Here is a 19,773-nt window from a genome sequence, read left to right on the forward strand (position 1 = left end):
TTTGTGAAATTTCTTTTAATAAAATAAAAAAATGTTTATGTCTCAAAGTTAAATCAGTAGTCACAATTTAAATGAATTTTTTTTGCTAATATAAAACTTCTTATAATTTATATCACTGTAGCTATGCATAGTTTTTAAAATATAATACATGTTAACTTCTAACACTTTAACTCTGGATTTAATGGATAATCACTCAATAATACAAAACAATATTTGATAGTTCTAAAATTTACAAAATCAATAAATATAGCTTTATTTTCTATTTCATTGATATCACAAATTATTATTAATAATTACTTAGGCTATATACATAGCCAATAAATTTAAACAAGTATGTTTCATATTGGCCATATGAATATTTTAAAATATTTTAAAAATGAAAGCAATAATTCAAATTCATTATTTTGATAATATTCATTGGAGCCTATTTTGTTCCAGCTGCTGTTCTAACTTCTGAGAAACAGTGATGACCTGGAAGGTGAAGAGTTTCCCACTTAGAACTTATATTGTTGGAGTATAGATGAATAAATAATGTTGTTTCATGTTCTATAATACCATCTTATAGTATACTAATAGCATATTAATTTCAAATGGTGAAAAGAAGAAAGTGAAACAGGTAAGACTGTCTAAGAGTGTGTCTGACTGTATTTATAATGAGAATGTTACTTTAGATAGGGTCATCAGGAGTACCAATGATGAGATGACATTTGAGAAAATATCTTAATGTCAGAAAAACTAGAACAATCAAGGATAATGAGGGAGATGTATACTAAGTAGAGGACACAGAAACTTGAGAAGCCTGAGCAAGGATAGAGGATGCCTTATGCTTATTTAAAGTAGTGTACCTCTACGTTTTCTGTCTTAAATTACAGTGTCCACCTAAGTATTCTCACTTGAAGAAATGATTTTGTGTCCATAAAATAGCTTACAGGTCACTGATCTGGTCTCTTTGGTGTTATAAGCCTACGGAAAAAATTAGTTATTCAAATTAAAAGTTCTATTTCATGATGTCTCATTTTAGCTATATCAAAATATTGATGAATGACTCAGGTGCAGGACACAAAACAAACTTTTAAAACACACAAAAGACAAAGACTTATACAAAATGGCAAAATGGGAGGTATTCTCCCCTAAAGAAAGTTCAAGAAGAAATCAGAGCCAGAGAATTGCTCAAAACTGATATAAATAATACATCTGAACAAGAATTTAGAATGACATTCATAAGACTAACATTTGAGCTTGTAAAAAGCAAGGAAGAAATCAGAGAAACTCTTGTTGCAGAGGTCAAAGACCTAAGAACTAGTCAGGATACATTTAAAAATACTATAACTTAGATGCAAAGTAAACCAGACACAGTGACAGAGAGGATGTAAGATACTGAGGGGAGAATAGGTGAAATAGAAGATTAAGTTATGGAAAATAATGAAGCTGAAAAAAAGAGGAAAAGGAAATTTACTGGATCATGAGGGGAGAATTGGAGAACTAAGTGATTCCATGATATGAAACAATATCTGTATCATAGGAGTTGCAAAAAAGAAGAGTGAGAGAAAGGGGCACAAGGTTTATTTGAACAAATTATAGCTGAAAACCTCCCTAATCTGGGGAAGGAAATGGGCATCAAAGTCCAAGAGGCAGAGAGAACTCCCTTCAAAATCTTCAAAAACAGGTCAACAGCATGACGTATCATAGTGAACCTGGCAAAGATAAAGAGAGAATTCTGAAAGTGGCTGGGACAAAAGGTCCTCAACCTACCAGGGTAGACATATAAGTGTAGTAACAGACTTGTCCACTGAAACGTGGCAGGCCAGAAGGGAGTGGCAGTAAATATTCCATGTGCTGAACAGGAAAAATATGCAGCCAAGAATCCTTTATCCAGCAAGCCTGTCATTCTGAATAGAAGGGGAGGTAAAGACTTTCCCAGATAATCAAAAACTAAAGGAGTTCATGACCAATAAACCAGCCTTGCAGGAGATTTTAAGGGGGACTCTGTGAGTGGAGAGCACCAAAAACTACAAAAGACCAGAGGACATCACCACAAACATGAAATCTACAGATAACACAATGGTACTAAATTCATATCTTTCAATAATCACTCATTGTAAATGGACTAAATGCCCCAGTCAAAAGACAAAGGATATCAGAATGGACAAAAAATCAAGATCCATCTAAATGCTACCTAGAAGAGACTCATTTAGATCTGAGAACACCTGCAGATTGAAAATGAGGGGATGGAAAACCATCTATTATGTTAATAGACATCAAAAGAAAGCTGGAGTAATCATACTTATATCAGGCAAACTAGATTTTAAAACAAAGACTGTAACAATGGATGAAAAAGGGCATTATATCATAATTAAGGGGTGTATCCATCAAGAAGAATAACAATTATAAATATTTATGCCCCCAATGTGAAACACGCATAATATAAATCAATTAATAAAAAACATAAACAAATTTTTTGATAATAACCCTGTAAATGTAGGAGACTTACAATTAATTCAAAATTAATCAATAATTAAATCTATTTAAGTCCTAAGTTTATAAGACCCAACCTACAACAGTGGACAGATCATCTAGGCAGAAAATCAAGAAGGAAACAATGGCTCTGTAGGACACATTGGACCAGAAGGACTTAACAGATATATTCAGAACATTTCATCCTGAAGCAGCAGATTGCGCATTCTCAAGTGTACATGCAACATTCTCCAAAATACATCACATACCCTGTCACAAAACAGTCCTCAACAGGCACACAAAGATTGAGATCAAACCATGCATATTTTCAGATCACAACACTATGAAACTTGAAATCAACCACAAGAAAAAATCTGGAAATCCCCCAAATATATGGAGGTTAAAGAACATCCTACCTAAGAATGAATGGGTTAAGTGGACATTAAAGAAGAAATCAAAATATACACAGAGGCAAATGAAAATGAAAACATGGCAGTTCAAACCCTTTGGATTGAAGCAAAGGCAATCCTAAGAGGAAAATACCTACATTTCAGGCCTATCTCAAGAAGCATTAAAAGTCCCAAATACACAACCAAACCTTAAACCTAAAGGAGCTAGAAAAGCGGCAGCAGCAAATAAATTCCAAAGCCACAGAAGAAGGGAAATGATAAATATTAGAGCAGAAATAAATGATATAGAATCCAAACAAAACAAAACAAAACAAAAAGGAGAACAGATTAGTGAAACTATAAGCTTGTTTTCTGAAAGAATAAAACAAAATTGATAAACCCTTAGATTTCTCATAAAGAAAGGAGAGAGGACCTAAATAGATAAAATAATGAATGGAAGAGGAGCAATCATGACCAACACCATAGAAATACAAATAATTATAAGAGAATACTATGAAAAATTATATGCTAACAAACTAGACAATCAAGAAGAAACAGAAAAATTTCTAGACACTCATACATTAAAACTCATACAGAAAGAAATATAAAATTTGAAAAGACCAATCAAGGAAAGAAATTGAATCAGTTATCAAAAATCTCCCAATGAATAAGAGTCCTGGGCCAGATGGCTTCCCAGGGGAGTTCTGCCAGACATTTAAAGAAGAGTTAATACATATCCTTCTCAAACTGTTCCAAAAAATAGAAAAGTTTCCAATTTCATTCTATAAAGTCAGCATTACCCTGATTCCAAAATCAGCAAATACCCCCACTAAAGAGGAGAATTACAGACCAATATCCCTGATGAAGCTGGATGCAAAAATTCTCACTAAGATACTATCAGATCAAATTCAACAGTACATTAAAATAATTATTCACCATGATCAAGTGGGATTCATTACTGGGCTGCAAGACTGGTTCAACATTCCCAAATCAATCAATGTGATATACCACATTAAAAAAAGAAAGGATAAGAAACATATGATCCTCTCAATAGATGCAGAGAAAACATTTGACAAAATGCAGCATCCTTTCTTGATAGAAACCTCAAGAAAGTCAGGAAAGAAGGAACATATCTTAACATCATACAAACCATATATGAAAGTCCCACAGCTAGTATCATCCCAATGGGAAAAAAACAGAGCTTTCCCCCTAAGATCAAGAACATGACAAGGATGCCCTTTCACCACTGTTGTTCAATAGAGTGTTGGAAGTCATAGCCTCAGCAATCAGACAACAAAAATAAATAAAAGACATACAAATTGGCAAAAAAAAAGGTCACAGATGACATGATACTCCACATGGAAACTAAAAGACTCCACCCCTAAGCTTCTAGAACTGATTCTTGAACTCAGCAAAATCATAGGATATAAAATCAATGTGCAGAAATCGGTTGCATTTCTACATACCAATAATGAAGCAACAGAAAGAGAAATCAAGGAATCAATCCCATTTACAATTGTACCAAAATACATAGGAATAAACCTAACCAAAGAAGTAAAAGATCTGTACACTGAAAACTATAGAAAGTTTATGAAAGAAATTAAAGAACACACAAAATAATGGAAAAACATTCCATGTTTATGGACTAGAAGAAAAATATTCTCAACATGTCAATACTACCTAAAGCAATCTACGTATTCAATGTAAACCCTACTGAAATAACACCAGCATTCTTCACAGAGCTAGAACAAACAACCCTGAAATGCATATGGAACTACAAAAGACCGCAAATAGCCAAAGTAATGTTGAAAAAGAAAACCAAACCTAAGGCATCACAATCCTGGACTTTAGCCTATACTATAAAGCTGTAATCATTAAGACAGTATGGTAGTGGCACAAACACACACAGAGAACAATGGAATAGAATAGATAAACCAGAAATGGATCCGCAAATATTTTGCCAACTAGTCTTCAACAAAGCGGGAAAGAAGATCCAATGGAAAAAAAGACAGTCTCTTTAGCTAATGGTGCTGGGAGAACTGGACAGCAACATACAGAAGACTAAAACTGGACAATTTTCTTACACTATACACAAAGATAAATTCAAAATGGTTGTAAGACTTAAATGTATGACAGGAAACCATCAAAATCCTACAGGAGGAAACAGACAGCAACCTTTTGACCTCAGCTACAGCAACTTCTTATGAGACACATCGCCGAAGGCAAGGGAACTAAAAGCAAAAATGAACTCTTGGGACTTCATCAAGATAAAAAGCTCTGCATAGCAAAGGAAACAACCAACAAAACTAAAAGGCAACCAAAAGAATGGGAGAAGATATTTGGAAATGACATATCTGATAAGGATTAGTATCCAGAATCTATAAGGAATTTACTAATCTTAACACATAAAAAAGAAACAATCCAGTGAAGAAATGGGCAAAAGACATGAATAGACACTTCTCCAAAGAAGACATCTAGATGACAAACAGACACATGAAAAGATGCTCAACATTACTCATCATCAGAGAAATATAAATCAAAACTGCAATGAAGATATCACCTCATACTAGTCAGAATGGCTAAAATTAACAACTCAGGAAACAACAGATGTTGGCGAGGATGTGGAGAAAGGGGAACTTTTTTGTACTGTTGGTGGGAATGCAAATTGGCACATCCACTCTGGAAAACAATGTGGAGGTTTCTCAAAAAATTAAAAATAGAACTACTCTATGGCCTAGCAATTACATTACTAGGAACTTATCCAAAGACTACAGGATTGCTGATTTGAAGGGGCACATGCACCCTCATGTTATAGCAGCATTACCAACAATAGCCAAATTATGGAAGAGACCAAATGTCCATCAACTGAGGAATGGATAAAGTAGATATGGTACAAATATACAATGGAATACTACTTGGTGATGAAAAAGAAGGAAATCTTGCCATTTGAAACAATGTGGATGGAACTGGAGGGTATTATGCTAAGCAAAAATAAGTCATTCAAAGGTAGATATATAATTTCACTCATATATGGAATGTGAGAAACTCAACAGATGAACATAGGGGAAGGGAAGGAAAAATAAGATAAAAATAAAGAGGGCTTTAAACCCTAAGAGACTCTTAAATACAGAGAACAAACTGAGGGTTGCTGGAAGGAGATGGTGGGTTAAATGTGTGATGGGCATTAAGGAGGGCACTTTTCAGTATTATCACTTGGTGTCATATGTAGAGAAGAATCACTAGATTCTACTCCAAAAGCCAAGACTACACTATACGTGAACTAACTTGAATAAAAAATTATTCACGCGTGAGCTTATTTTGAATCAGAGTTTTACCCTTGTGTAGTAATACTCCTGTATCAATTCAAAGATTGGAAAGCTTTGTTTCTGAATAAATTATGAATGTCATTAAAATTTAAGAAATATTTCAAGTATAAAAATCACTAATAAAAATAATGAAATGATGGAGGTGAAAGCATGAAGGCACTGTTTGGTCTTCTTTACTCTGATACCTGAAAGTAGCAGTTCCATGTTGCTATTGCTGAGTGTTGCATTGACTCTTCCAGTGGAAGCATTGAAACTAGTAACTGTCAAGGTCATGGGTTGCTTCCTTCCTTTGAAATTGTAAGAGCCTTTCCATATGTAATTTTGGGCAAACACATCATCAGGAACTGTAAATAGATCAAATACACACATTAATTTTATGGTGTCCTGTAAATATAAACATTAAGTAGTGGGTTAGTGAATAATAGTTTATTGAATACTGATATTTTGCTAAACAGACAATAATGTGAAGTGTGTATTATAAAGTGAATTCCTCATATATTTTTTTCAAGTTTTTGGGAATGACCCAAAAATTGCCATAACCTAGATTTGTACTCATATGTGAATCATCAATTAAAGATAGGTTCTTTCATCTTCAACCAATACTATTTTCCCTAAACATCATGGATAAGATCACCAGATGTAACAGATTTTTTTTAAAGGTTCAGAGAGAGCAAAGAGTAATCACAGTCCAGTCCAGGTGGAAATAAATGTAGAGACAACCACACTTAAAGAGCACCTACTATTTGCTAGGCACTGACATTCGAATATCTTTCTTCTTTGCTCCTGCATTTACTTCCCAATTAAAGATATAACACATATTCAGAACCAGCTAAACATCAAATTTACTTGTATTTGGTCTCCTTTATTAATATATTTCTTTCAGAAGGAAGATAAAATGGTTTTACTGAGCTAAGGCAGTCTACATACAAGTCCCAAAAGGCTTGGTTTTCTCCTGGCAGTGTGAAAAGATTTGTCGGAGGAAGAGCATAGAGTTAATACCCCCTCTTGCGGAATAGCCCTGAAAGACTGTCAGGAGGGATGCTCCTTTGTCCTCTTACAAACTACTGAGTTCAGTTATTCCAATAATAGATGTTCCTGAGGAAGAACAGGGGTCCATCATATTGACAGCTTTGAATTTATAGGTATTTTTGGAAATAAAGGAATTGTCACTAGAATTGCCCAACCCTCAGGGGAGAGAGAAATTGTGGTAGAATCAAATAACAGTCTAAATGTTATAAAATTTTCACCTAAATAAGAAGTGCTCTTCATTTTAGATATACCCAAATAAGGCATTATATTTATATAAATTAGTTATGTAATGTGTGGTTATGTAAGTCAAGTATGGCAAAGTCTACTCAGTTCCTGAAAAGAGGCTGAGAGAAGCTTCCATTAATCCTATACATCCCAATAAAGCACATCCCCCCAAAGCAGCTCTTTCAGGGAACCTTGCTGATTTGTGCCAGTGAGTGAATAATAGAGTAGGGAAAATCCTTTTTTTTTTTCTGAACAAGTTATTGACAATTTGTCACCTACCCTTCTCTACATGCATCACACTTCTTGCTACCCAGACCACAGAGACTGGGGTTACATTCCCTGAATTCTACTCGGCAAACAAAAATAACACAACTACTGAACACATAAACTATACAAAAAATAAAATGTGGTCAAATTGAGTTTTTACTGAATATTCAACCAACATGATGTTTTTCTATGATAATAATTCAAAAGTAAAATAGATGAAAGATTAGAACTGCAAGCACTAGAGTTAGGCTGTTATATTTAAGTCCCTCCTCTGCGATTTATAAACTGTATGGTTTTGCATACATTACTTAACTCTCTAAACCTATATTTCCTCCTAATTAAAATGAGGTTAGCTTAGAGTTGTACGGAAGATTAAATGAGATAAGGAATGTAAAGTGTTTAGCTGAGTGTTTGTTGCTACCATTCTTTCTACTGCTGCTGCTGCTGCAGCTATTATTCAGGAAAACAGTGGATCTTAGAACTTACTACATAACTGCTAATAAAATATACATTTAGCATACATATAGTAAGTATGAGTAATCCATAGTTCTGGCTTTGTGATATTTGCAAAGTCATCCTTAAAGTGGCACTCCCTTCCCAAACCTCAAACTACACAGCTAGGTATGCTCTAGGGGAATGCTATGCTATGTATGTATAGGGGAGTCTTACCTAAAGCTATGATACAGTGTATGAGTAAAAAGCCCTAAATTTGGTAAGCATGTTAAAGTTTTTAGTAAAAAAAAAAAAGTGTACCTAAAACAAGTTTAGAGGAAGGAGTCATGAGCTACACCTGCCTGTGCTAGAAAGACCTGGAATTAGGAGAAAATAGGATCTTACTGGTAAAAGTAAGAGCAGTAGCAAAGGAGAAAGATATTTGAATGTCAGTGCCTAGCAAATAGTAGGCGCTCTTTAAGTAAGTGCGGTTGTCTCTACGTTTATTTCCACCTGGACTGGACTGTGATTACTCTTTGCTCTCTCTGAACCTTTAAAGAAAATCTGTTTTACCTGATGATCTTATCCATGATGTTTAGGGAAAATAGTATTGGTTGAAGATGAAAGAACCTCAATGGCAGGAAAAAAGATTAATGGAAAGAAGTAGGTAGAAGCAGCAAATTATATTGCATCGGGCTTAATCATTGGTGTGGTAGTAAATGTTTAACAACTGGTTCTCCAGAAAAACAAAACAAGCAAAACTGATATGCAGTATCTGCTGATTTCTAATGTATATATTCCCATACTAACAGATTTCAACTTACTACAATATGACATCACTGAATGCAAAGTACGGAAGAATGCACAGTATTGTGTGTGTTGAACCTCCACCTGCTGGCTACACATGCCACTTCTACCCTCTGCTTTTTGAGAAATGTAACTCAGGATGGACAAGCAGATGCTCTTTGGTCATTTATATTCCCATGTACAATGGGAATGATAATACTGCTTTCTACTGTTAAGTCTATTTTAAGATTTAAATATGAATGTGAATTTGGCATTTCTTTGTAAACTCTAAAATGCCATCCCACTATCATTGATGTGGATGTCAATGACAATACTTTGAATTTAAACTTTACTTCACATACTTCATAGCATCGCTAAATGTAGTGTCATACTCCTGACTCTGATACAATTCCCAAATTTCATTACTGTTATTTAGGAGTAATCTAATCACAGTGCCTGATGAATTTCAATTGAATGGTTCTAATGTTTTTCCATTTAAGATAACATTCACTTTGAAGTTTTATAGATACTTTTACTCAGGTTAAGGAAAATCCTTTCCTTTTCCAATTTATTAAGCATCTTTTAAAAGTATAAACAGGTGTTGATTTTATCAATTATTTTCTGTGTAGGTATTTCACTGGTCAAAATTGTTTGCATTTTAATTTCTTAATGTCATAGATGACTTTTAAGGATTATTTAACATAAAAATGTCCCTGCATATCTATCATGAAGCCAGTTTGGTTCTGATGTGTCATCTTTTGGTTATTGTTAGATTTTGTAATTTTGGATTCGATTTGCAAAGATTTCATGTAGGGTGTTTTCATTTATACATCTTGAGTCAAATGACTGTAATTTTCCTTTTGTGTAATCTCTTTCTGAACTATGTTGGACTCACAGAATGAGTTTCTTGACTAGAAGAGATTTTATAAAATGAGATGATCCATTCCTTTAAAATATGGTGGAACTCACCAGTAGAGCCACAAGGACCTGTTTTTTCTTTGCAGAAATAGTTTTAACCTCCTACTTTAGTTTTATAGGATCATTCAAGTTTTGTTTTGTTTGGTCTGGTAAGATATACCTTTGTGGTAATTTGTACATTTATTTAAAGTTGACTGTTATTGATAGTTTTTCATTAATATAATTTTAATTGATGTAATCAATTCTTATGTGGTTATATTCACATTCCCTTTTGTTATCCTATTTAATACTTGTTTCTTTTGTGATCAATCTTACCAGAAATTTTCCACTTTTTTTCCCCAAAGTACTTCCTTTGGCTCTGTTTCTTCTGTTGTACATGTTGGGGGAGTGTTGTTTGTTCATTTTTATTATTACATTGATTTTCTGCTTTCTTTTGTTTATTCTGTTATACTTTATATATCTTCTTAACAGGGAAACTTAATTCATTAATTCTGAGGCTTTGTTCTTTTCTAATGTAAGAACTTGAAGCTATAAATTCCCTTCACAACTTTGCTTTTGGTATACTGCCCAAGTTGTGAAATTTAGATTGTTCAGTATACCTAAGTTCTTGGGTTATATATTTTTTAAATTTCTTCTTTAATTTAGGATTATTCATAAATATTGATTTTGCTTTTAATTCCAAATATTCAGAAACTTTTTAAATGGACCTATTTTCTTATTAACTTTTACTTGCATCATGGTCAGATATCAGATCTGGTCTAATTTTGCTTTAAAATTTATGCATTTGTATTTATTATTTAATATATAATCAATTGTTATACCTATCACATGCGTCTTGGAATAAAATCTATATTTCTATAATTATTTGATACAGAGATCTTTATGTATGAATATTGAGTCAAGCTAATGAACTGTGCTCTTCTTCCACATTCTTTTTTACTTTTACTTTTTGCCTGCCTGATTTATTTACTGGTGACCAGAGGTCATGTTTTGCCTGGGAGAGCCCACTTTTACATTTGATGTACTAGAGTTATTATTCAGAATACCTATCTGCTACTAGATAAACCATCTCCCTTGGAAAATTCTGCACTGATTGATGACTGTGGTTTTCTGACTCCATTGCTAAACTTACTCTTTTCAGTTGACATATTTTTTGATTGCCTTAGTGGCATTCAGTCTATTTCCACTGCATACTGAATAAATCAGTGTTGCAGACTGATTTTTTTGTGAGTACTCCAGCTTTATAGCGTGTACCTTGAAAACTTCTAAACGCAACTAAAATTAGAATCTAACACTGTTTCTGGCTTAATATAACTGATCAAATATGTATCCAAAGTAAAGATTAAATGCTGTCTTTAATTTTATTTATAGCTTTTAATTTATATCACATAAATAAAATACAGACTAACAGTAAAAAGGCAGCTCTCGTATACTGATGTTTTAGTATGGGCTAAGCACTTCACACTTTATTTTCGTGAAGTTCATATCTAATAATCTAATCATTCTTTCTTTTGCATAGATAAAGAAATAGAAGCTCAGATATATAACTTTACCAAAGTTATAGAGTAGGAGGTATAAAACATGATAATTACATTAAGATTGTAGGACTTAAGCCCATGTTTTTAATGACTAAATTTAAAATTTCAGTTTTTAAATCAATTGAAAATAAATTGAAGATTTGCTGAACTTTTACCCTCGTACCAAGTATATTTAGTTCCTTTTTAAAAAATGTATATTTTAAAATTATATATAATATCTCATTTATCTCATTTTCTGTTTTAATGTTTTAAATAAAGTATTGCTGTGGCACCTGGGTGGCTCAGTTGTTTAAGCGTCTGACTTTAGCTCAGGTCAGGATCTCACAGCTAGTGAGTTTGAGCCCTGAGTTGGCCGCTATGCTGACAGCTCAGAGCCTGGAGCCTGTTCCAAATTCTATGTCTCCTTCTCTCTCTGTCCCTCCTCTACTTGTGCTCTCTCTCGTGCTCTCTCGCTCTCTCTCAAAAATAACTAAGCATAAAAAAAAATAGAAAAAATTAAGTATTGTCATTATAGTATAGTTATTTTCAGATACTCCTGAAGGGATATTTTATAGAGAGAACTATAAACATTATTTTTGGAATATTAGCATGTCTCAGTATTACACTCCTTGAAATTCAACATTTAAAAATTATAAATGATAAAACTCCAAATAGTCAAATTCATAGTTTTCCCATACTGAATATATACATATATATATATACACACATACACACACACATATATATAATTATTTTTTTCTAAATAATGTTCACTTTGTCAAGAAAATAGTAGATCATTTTTGAAATCATGACTTATAGAAAAACTACTGAAATCACTAACCACTTAGCTTTGGACTGGGTGTTCCTAGTGCAGGTCTCGGATCTTTCACCAATATTTTGGAACCAGCTATAAAAAAAAATATATATATAAGGTTTACAGAAGTTAATATAATTAATAACACACACAGTGATGTATTGTCCATTTTATTCTCTGGCATATCATAGAATTTTTCTCTAAAGTGTCCTATTCATCCTAACATCTCAGTACCCACTCAACACTTTTGTTGTGCAGCTAACAGTTTCAATAATTACCCCATTAGAGTCCAGGTGGACAAGGGAAAGATTAGTGATGCTTTATCATTTTAGGATTCTCTTATTTTAAAGTCATAAACCAACATGCAAACAGTTGATTATAGCATGGTAGCTGAAGGCTAAGGTTATGTTCCTGTTGTACAAGGGCAGGAATAGTTTGGTAGGATATATGTTTAAAAATCAGCATTTGTTAAGGCGGCCCATGGTGTTATAAAAAATTGGATAGACTCAAAACTAAGGAATTAATACTGAAGTTTTAAGCCAAATCAAAGGTAGTTCAAAGTAAGGAAATCTTGTGGGTTGCTGGATGTACCTGTAAGGTTATAGGAACTATGACATTCTGTATACATGCACTGTAGACTCTGTAAAGGGTCATCTTTTCCCCAAGAACAATATAATGTCTTTAAAGGTTTTTAGGGAAGTAAGCCTGTTTCAGTAGTCCCAAGAGATAATGCTGAGTTAGTCTACTATAGTAGTGATGCTAAACAGTAAAGTGGATAGATAAAAATGTTATTGAAATTCTGTTAGATTTAAATGGACTTTTAATCTTTCAATCTCATGAAAAATTTAAAGCAAACTGAGATGTGTTCTTCCTAAGAGAAGAGTGAAAACATTTCAAAAAGGAGAAGGTTGTTAACATTTGTGAATGCTACAAGAGAAGATGAATCAGAAAGGCTGGAAAAAAAAAAAAAGGAAAAGGAATTTATTGATGACCTTATCAGGAATTCTAGAAAAACTTTCTTTATTCCTTGTTCTGAACACATAACCCTTTTGTCTTTGGTAAACTCACTACGTCTTATTCAGATGGGGATTGTCCTGATGGAGCAGCAAGAGAAGTAGACATTTCACTTAGATTTGGTCAAAATACTGCATCGCCCTAGCTGAATGACAGATATGGGGGCAGGCTCCATTTAAAACTGATGATCAGATTCCTGAATAGGGCTTTCCTGATAAAGAAGCTTTGGCAAAAACTCGTTCTAGCCAAAAGGTATGAACCCAGCGATGCTGGCAGCAATTTTCCCTATGTGGTAGGTTGAATAATGTGACCCCAAAATTCATGTTCACTGAGAATCTCAACATATGGCCTTATTTGGAAATAGGGTCTTTGAAGATGTAATTAATTGGAGATCCTGAGGTGAAATAATCCTGAAATCCAGTGACTGGCATCTTTTTAAGAAGAGGAGAGGACATACAGAGATATACAGGGAAGGAAGCCACATGAAGATGGAGGTAGAGACTGGTGAGGCAAGGAATGCCAAGGATATCCAGAAGTTGCCAGAAAATAGCAAGACATAAGGCGTGGCTTTTCCCTAAGGTCTTCAGAGGGTGTGGTTCTACCAACACCTTCTTTGGGGCTTCTGGCCTGCAGAACTGTGAGAGAATACATTTCTGCCTCTTTAAGCTATCCAGCTTGTGGTACTTTATTACAACAGACCAGAAAATTAATATACTTACCGTGATTAAATAACTGGAAGAAGGAAGAAAGAAAACAGAAATGGAAAAGAAATTGAAAAAGATCTCAATAATATTTCTGTTCTCTGGATCCAGAAGTGTCCACACTTGAAGTTGGCTGACATATTTCCATTGTTCCTAAGCTAATGTGAGTTGAGTTTGTCTCTTGCATTTTAGGGAAGCTGAAATAGTTTAACACCTTCTGTTAAAAGCTTCTGTAATGAAAACTTACCTTCACAAACAGGAACTTTTCCAGTCCAGGTGTTATCGGACCTACACACTCTATGTTCTGTTCCACCTGCTAAGAAGAAGCCAGGCTGGCAGGTATAAATGAGTGTATAGCCGTGAGATGGAAGGTCCATTCCCACTACATTTGCATGAGCAGGAGTTTCTGGTTGTTTACAGCTGTGGGCTATATTAAGAAAAGAGAAGAGTGTTCATTTTCTATAGACTTGTTAAGAAAATTTCGAGATAAGAGTCATAAAATATATTAGAGGCATGTTAATGAGTTTATATAAATATACCTTTGCATAGTTCTTCTAATAAATCAAGGAAAACGTATCAATGTCAATATGCATATTAATTTCATAGACTCGCATATCCTAAGCAATCATTTGTGGAACATTGGTAGCTGTTAAAAGGTAAGCTAAGGTGGGAGGGGGGGATAATTAAGTACTAAGGATAATTAAGCTAATATATGTATACTGTATCACTATCCTAAAAAGTCACAATAGGGGTGCCTGGGTGGCTCAGTTGGTTGGGTGTCTGACTTCGGCCCAGGTCATGGTCTTGTGGTTCATGGGTTTGGGCCCCGCATCGGGCTCTGTGCTGACAGGTAGCTCAGAGCCTGGAGCATGTTTCAGATTCTGTGTCCCCCTCTCTCGCTGACCCTCCCCTATTCATGCTGTCTCTCTCTCTCAGAAATAAATAAAAAATATTAAAAATTTTTTAAAAGTCACAATAAACATTAGTATTTTTTTTTTAAGTTTACTTATTTATTTTGAGAGAGAGAGCAAGTGGGGTAGGGACAGAGAGGGGAAAGAGAGAATCCTAAGCAGGCTCTGCAGCATCAGTGGAGAGCCTGATGAAGGGCTCAAGCTCATGAACCATTATATCATGATCTGAGCTGAAATCAAGAGTTGGACGCCTAACTGTCTGAGCCACCCAGGTGCCCCTAAACATTAGCGTTTTAAAGGATATAAGAGGTCCTATAGTAAGATACCTGTCAAAGTTTGTCAAACTCAGATTTTCTATACCAGTTTACGGAATATTATTTATTATTTTTATATTTATTTTAAATTTTAAAAACATTTTCTAAAGTTAAATACACCCACAGTTCAGTATGTCATTCTGATATTAATACTTCCTAATGAAGAAAATACAATTTAATAATTTTTTACATGTGAAAGTTTCTGGTCATATTTTGGGGCCAATACTAGCAGTGCTATCATTCTTTTAATTTTTGTCTCCTTTTCTCCATGCTTCCTCCCACTCTTGATTTCCTACCTTGGTTCTATTTTACCCATTGATATGCCACTTCTCGGCCCCGCCCCCAGTTTACCTGATTTATGTCTTACATAACATTCCTTTTTTCAGAGATAGATGCTACAAAGAATTTTCTCCCTGAACCAGACAGCATTTCTGATCATTTGTTCATGGATATGGATAATTAAAACTTAAAAGTTTGCCTCTGGAAAATATGTTCTGTGGACAAATTTGTTTGGAAAGACAAATTTCCACTTCTTTCTCAATAGAGATTCACAAAACTATAAACAAGAGTTAACATTTTTAAATATTATGTGATAAACAGTTTGTTACATGTGTCACACTTAATATAATTCAGTTATTGGCATTTAATACTTTTGTGGGAAATATTGCTCAGGATGAACACAGATTGTCTCTACTACATTCTTAACCCCCACATTATGCGCATAGTAGCAGTCTGAGATACTTTCAGTAACAGCTTTATTTAAATCATCATATCCCATATTGAAGTCATTAGAGAACTTTGGTTTTCTAAGAAATACCTAGTTACATTACACACAGGTTCTGAAGTAAGTACTCTACTGAATTCTCTGTTAAGCACTTTGGCTATATTTAAATTTCAGCCAACCAGGCATGTGACATGTCTTCTCAGTGGAGCGTTCTGCTGCTTTTCAGTAAGCTGCCAGACCACAGAGGCTCCCGTGGTCAATTGAGTGGTTCTGAACAGGGCTGGAGTGAATTCACAGCACTTATTTAGAGCAAATCCTAAAAGCTGGACACCATTCTGATGAGTATTTCTACTCCTGCTAACTCTTCATTGTTTTTCCCCTGAGAGACTCATCATTTTAAAAGATAGGAGAGGAGATAAAAAAGAGAAAGTGGGAGGGAAAGAGATAAGTAATTCACCAGCTAAAATTGATTTCTAACTGCAAGTCAGAAAAGACAGCTTCATGACCTTGGGCTTTGTTCTTTAAATGTGTACAGCAAGTGTTCTCAACTTAGGGTCAGTGCACATTTAGAAGCTCCAGGAAAGCCTGAAATAGTATTCAAATTTTTGGTCAAGCTCTTCATGTGTATTTCCTTCCACGGGTGTTTCTTTCTTTCTTCATTCTCAGAGAGTTTCAGAAGTGATAAAACGTTAAAAGACACTGAGCTGGAGCCTCCTGTATTTCCAGTGCACTTCAGATTCATAGATGCAGGCCTATACCGAACAAACTAAGAATCGTTTAAACTTACCAGATGACCAAGCTGAACACAATTAAAGAGGTTTGCATGAAGAACAAAATTGTGCCTCATGCCTCTGACTTCTTTAGAAAGAATGCTCCATAATTGGCATTGGGGTTATGATACAATAATAAAGTTATATTCGTAAATTATGTTCTATCATAATCTAAAAAATACATCTTTTAGTTAGATACAGATTAATTTCCTACTTGTAAGAAAAAAATGAATATAAATTCTGATCTGCGGTAAGTATAACTTCTTAGCCACAATACTTACGTATGCACTCAGGCTGAATTCCACTCCATGTGAGGTAGGGAAGGCAAGTACGTGTTGTAGACCCTTGAAGAAGATGTCCTTTTTTGCAGTGGAATTGCACAACACTTCCTACCTATAGCATATTTCAGAGAAAAAAAACCCAAACATACCAATGCAACTTCAAATATGGCAACAAATAGAAAAAACCTTGGATGAGAAAATGCTTTCAAAAGAAATTTTGCATGGTGGAAACTAGAAGGAAAAGATAGTTAAACCTGATTTAAAATAATTTTGGGGGGAAATCAAAACTAAGGAAAAATTTACATCTTTTTGTGTACATATCATCATCAAATATTTGAGTACCCAATGTATGCATAGGTGCCAAACATTTTGCCATGGTAGTTTAAAGAAAATATATAAGATATTAAAAGACCCCAAAAAGCTACATACAACTGCAAGACAGATAGTTAAAAAGAGATAAATAAAGATGGGTGAAGTTAGAAAGGGAAGTAAAGATAACTAACAATGTAAGAGGCAAAAGAACATGGAAGACAGGAAATGCAATATGAGATCAGATCAAAGGTGTTTACTGAAGGTTGTTATTGTAACAAATATACACTGGAAAACATGAAGTTTGCACTAAATTTTAAGGATGTGAAATTTAGATAAATACATAGAACATGGTTCTCAAAGTGTGGGTCCCAGGCCAGTAACCTCAGTGTCATTAGGAACTATTTAGAAATGCAAATTCTGGGATCTCACCCCAGACCCACTGAATCAGAAACTCTGAGTAGGAGACCAACAGGCTGTGGTTTAACAAGTCCTCCAGGTGATTGTCATGAACATAAAGTTTGAGAACCACTGATATAAAAGTAGAAAAGAGAAGAACATGATGAGAAAAATGCAGAAAGGTCAAAATATATATCTTATAGTTTAGAAAAAAAAAAGTACATTGATTGATTGGTATGGACAGTTCACACAGTGAGCTGAGAAGTTGAGGGGAAGTAAAGTAGGAAGAAAAAAAAAAAAAAAAAAAAAAGGAAAAGGAAAGAAAAAGAAAACAGACCCCAGAATAATGTGTATGTGGCTTTAACTCTGGATCTCATCTTGCTTGAACAAGGTATATTTCCTCTTTTGAGGCTTAATCTATAAATATAGATGGCAATATTATTTGTCTTGAGATTTGTTTTTAGAATTAAATGAAATAGGGCATATAATCTACTCCACACAGGGATGGCACATAGGTTTTAAATAAATTCTAGTTCTAATTATTAAGTCAAAGACATAAGTAAGAATCCATTTCTGAAGAGTCTCAAATGGCAGGCTATGGCATTTAAAATCTTTTTTTAATGAAAACATAAAGTTGCTAAAGCTCTCAGAGCAAGAAAAATTTGTGTTGAAAATATCTTTGGAAAATTAAATTAGCCACTGCGTAAAGAAACTACTCAGCAAAAAGAATGACAAGCAGTAATTTAATCATGGGGCCAGCCCTACTGGATTAGATTTGGATGGCTAAAAGCTGAACATGTGGGAGTAGACTTGGGAAGGATGTTGTTAGCTCAAACTACATTACAGGAAAAAATCATCAAGATTTATTAAATGATTACAGCTGGAAGACAAGAGGAGGAATATTTAGTGTCTGCCACTTCAACCTTCCCCAGCAAATGAGTCTGAGAGTGATCAGTCATCCTCACAGCACTTTTCACAAATACCCTGTTTCCTTCCTTCCCAGGTAGTTCCTACTTGCACCTGGTAAAACAACATGGGGCTAAGCTTAAGGTGACATAATTTGATCCAAGATTCCATTTGGACCTTGAGACTAGCTAAATGCTACCATTTCTCATATTCTCATTATAATCCAGAATGATGCTATACAAGAAACATTCAATTCCAATGGTCACTGTCTAATAGCAACCCTTATTCTTTCAGTTATCTTACATTGTCTCTTCCACAACACCCTCATATAGCCTTGAGGAGATCTCCTACCCCCTTCAAGGACTCATTTTGTCCATGGCCACTACACTGTTCGACTCCAGGGAACATTGTTCATCCTGTATTCAATGTAAACCAAGTTCTTAAAATTGTGTTCCAGAACATGCAGTTCATATACTCTGAGGTTGTGCAGTATGGTGCTGCATGGACTAGTCTTTCTTTTTTATGTTTATTTATTTTATTGAGAGAGACAGAGCACGAGCAGGGGAGGGGCAGGAGGGGGGGCAGAGGATCTGAAGTGGGCTCTGTCCTGATAGCAGAGAGCCCAATGCCAGACTCCAACTCACAACCAGTGAGATCATGACCTGAGACAAATTTGGATGCTTAACTGACTCAGCCACCTAAGTTCCCTTGAACTAGTCCATTTCTTATATGGACTAGATTATGTTACTGAACAGGTAGATTTTGCAATTCTGTTCTGCAGTCATACTGGTTTTACAAAAACCATCACTTCTATTACTTAATCCAACTTTTAGGCTTGAATTCAGTTAATGCTTCCACCTTCTACTCAAATCTCCCGTCATTCAATCTACCACCAAATACTGATAATCTGACCTCCTAAATCTTTCACAAACTGTCCCCTTCTGCCTTTCTCCACGTTTACATCCTGTTTTAGTCCTCAATATCTTTTCTACAGGTTTGGTTCTCAGATTTTAGCCAGATATCATAATCAGGAGGACTTTCCGGAACACAGATAGCTGAGCCTCCCTGTAGAGTTTCTGATTGGGTAGATCTACGGGAGGCCCAGAATCTGTATTTCCCACAATATCCTAAGTAATACTGCTGCTGCTTGGTCAGAGACCACACTTTGAGAACTACTGTCATGATTATAATCACAATAATCATAATTACAATTGTGATAATTATCTAACTTGTTTCCATTTCTCCAGTCTTGACCACATTAAATCAGAGTAATCAACATGAAAGTGT

General features: G+C 34.6%; 1 protein-coding gene across 1 annotated transcript in view; it reads right to left on the reverse strand.

Moving 5' to 3' along the window:
- The window catches only part of CSMD3 (CUB and Sushi multiple domains 3), a gene marked incomplete at its 5' end in the record, with an annotated part of 448,395 nt that overhangs the window by 12,668 nt on the left and 415,954 nt on the right, over positions 1–19,773 (reverse strand). Inside the window, 4 exons of the mRNA XM_039219338.1 lie at positions 6,355–6,513; positions 12,185–12,250; positions 14,120–14,299; positions 16,873–16,984. Coding sequence (XP_039075269.1) covers positions 6,355–6,513; positions 12,185–12,250; positions 14,120–14,299; positions 16,873–16,984 — 517 coding nt within the window. The remainder of the gene's footprint in view (positions 1–6,354; positions 6,514–12,184; positions 12,251–14,119; positions 14,300–16,872; positions 16,985–19,773) is intronic.

This window comes from Hyaena hyaena, unplaced genomic scaffold (genome assembly GCF_003009895.1).
Source record: "Hyaena hyaena isolate Hyena2069 unplaced genomic scaffold, ASM300989v1 scaffold_809, whole genome shotgun sequence".
Classification (NCBI taxonomy): Eukaryota; Metazoa; Chordata; class Mammalia; order Carnivora; family Hyaenidae; genus Hyaena; species Hyaena hyaena.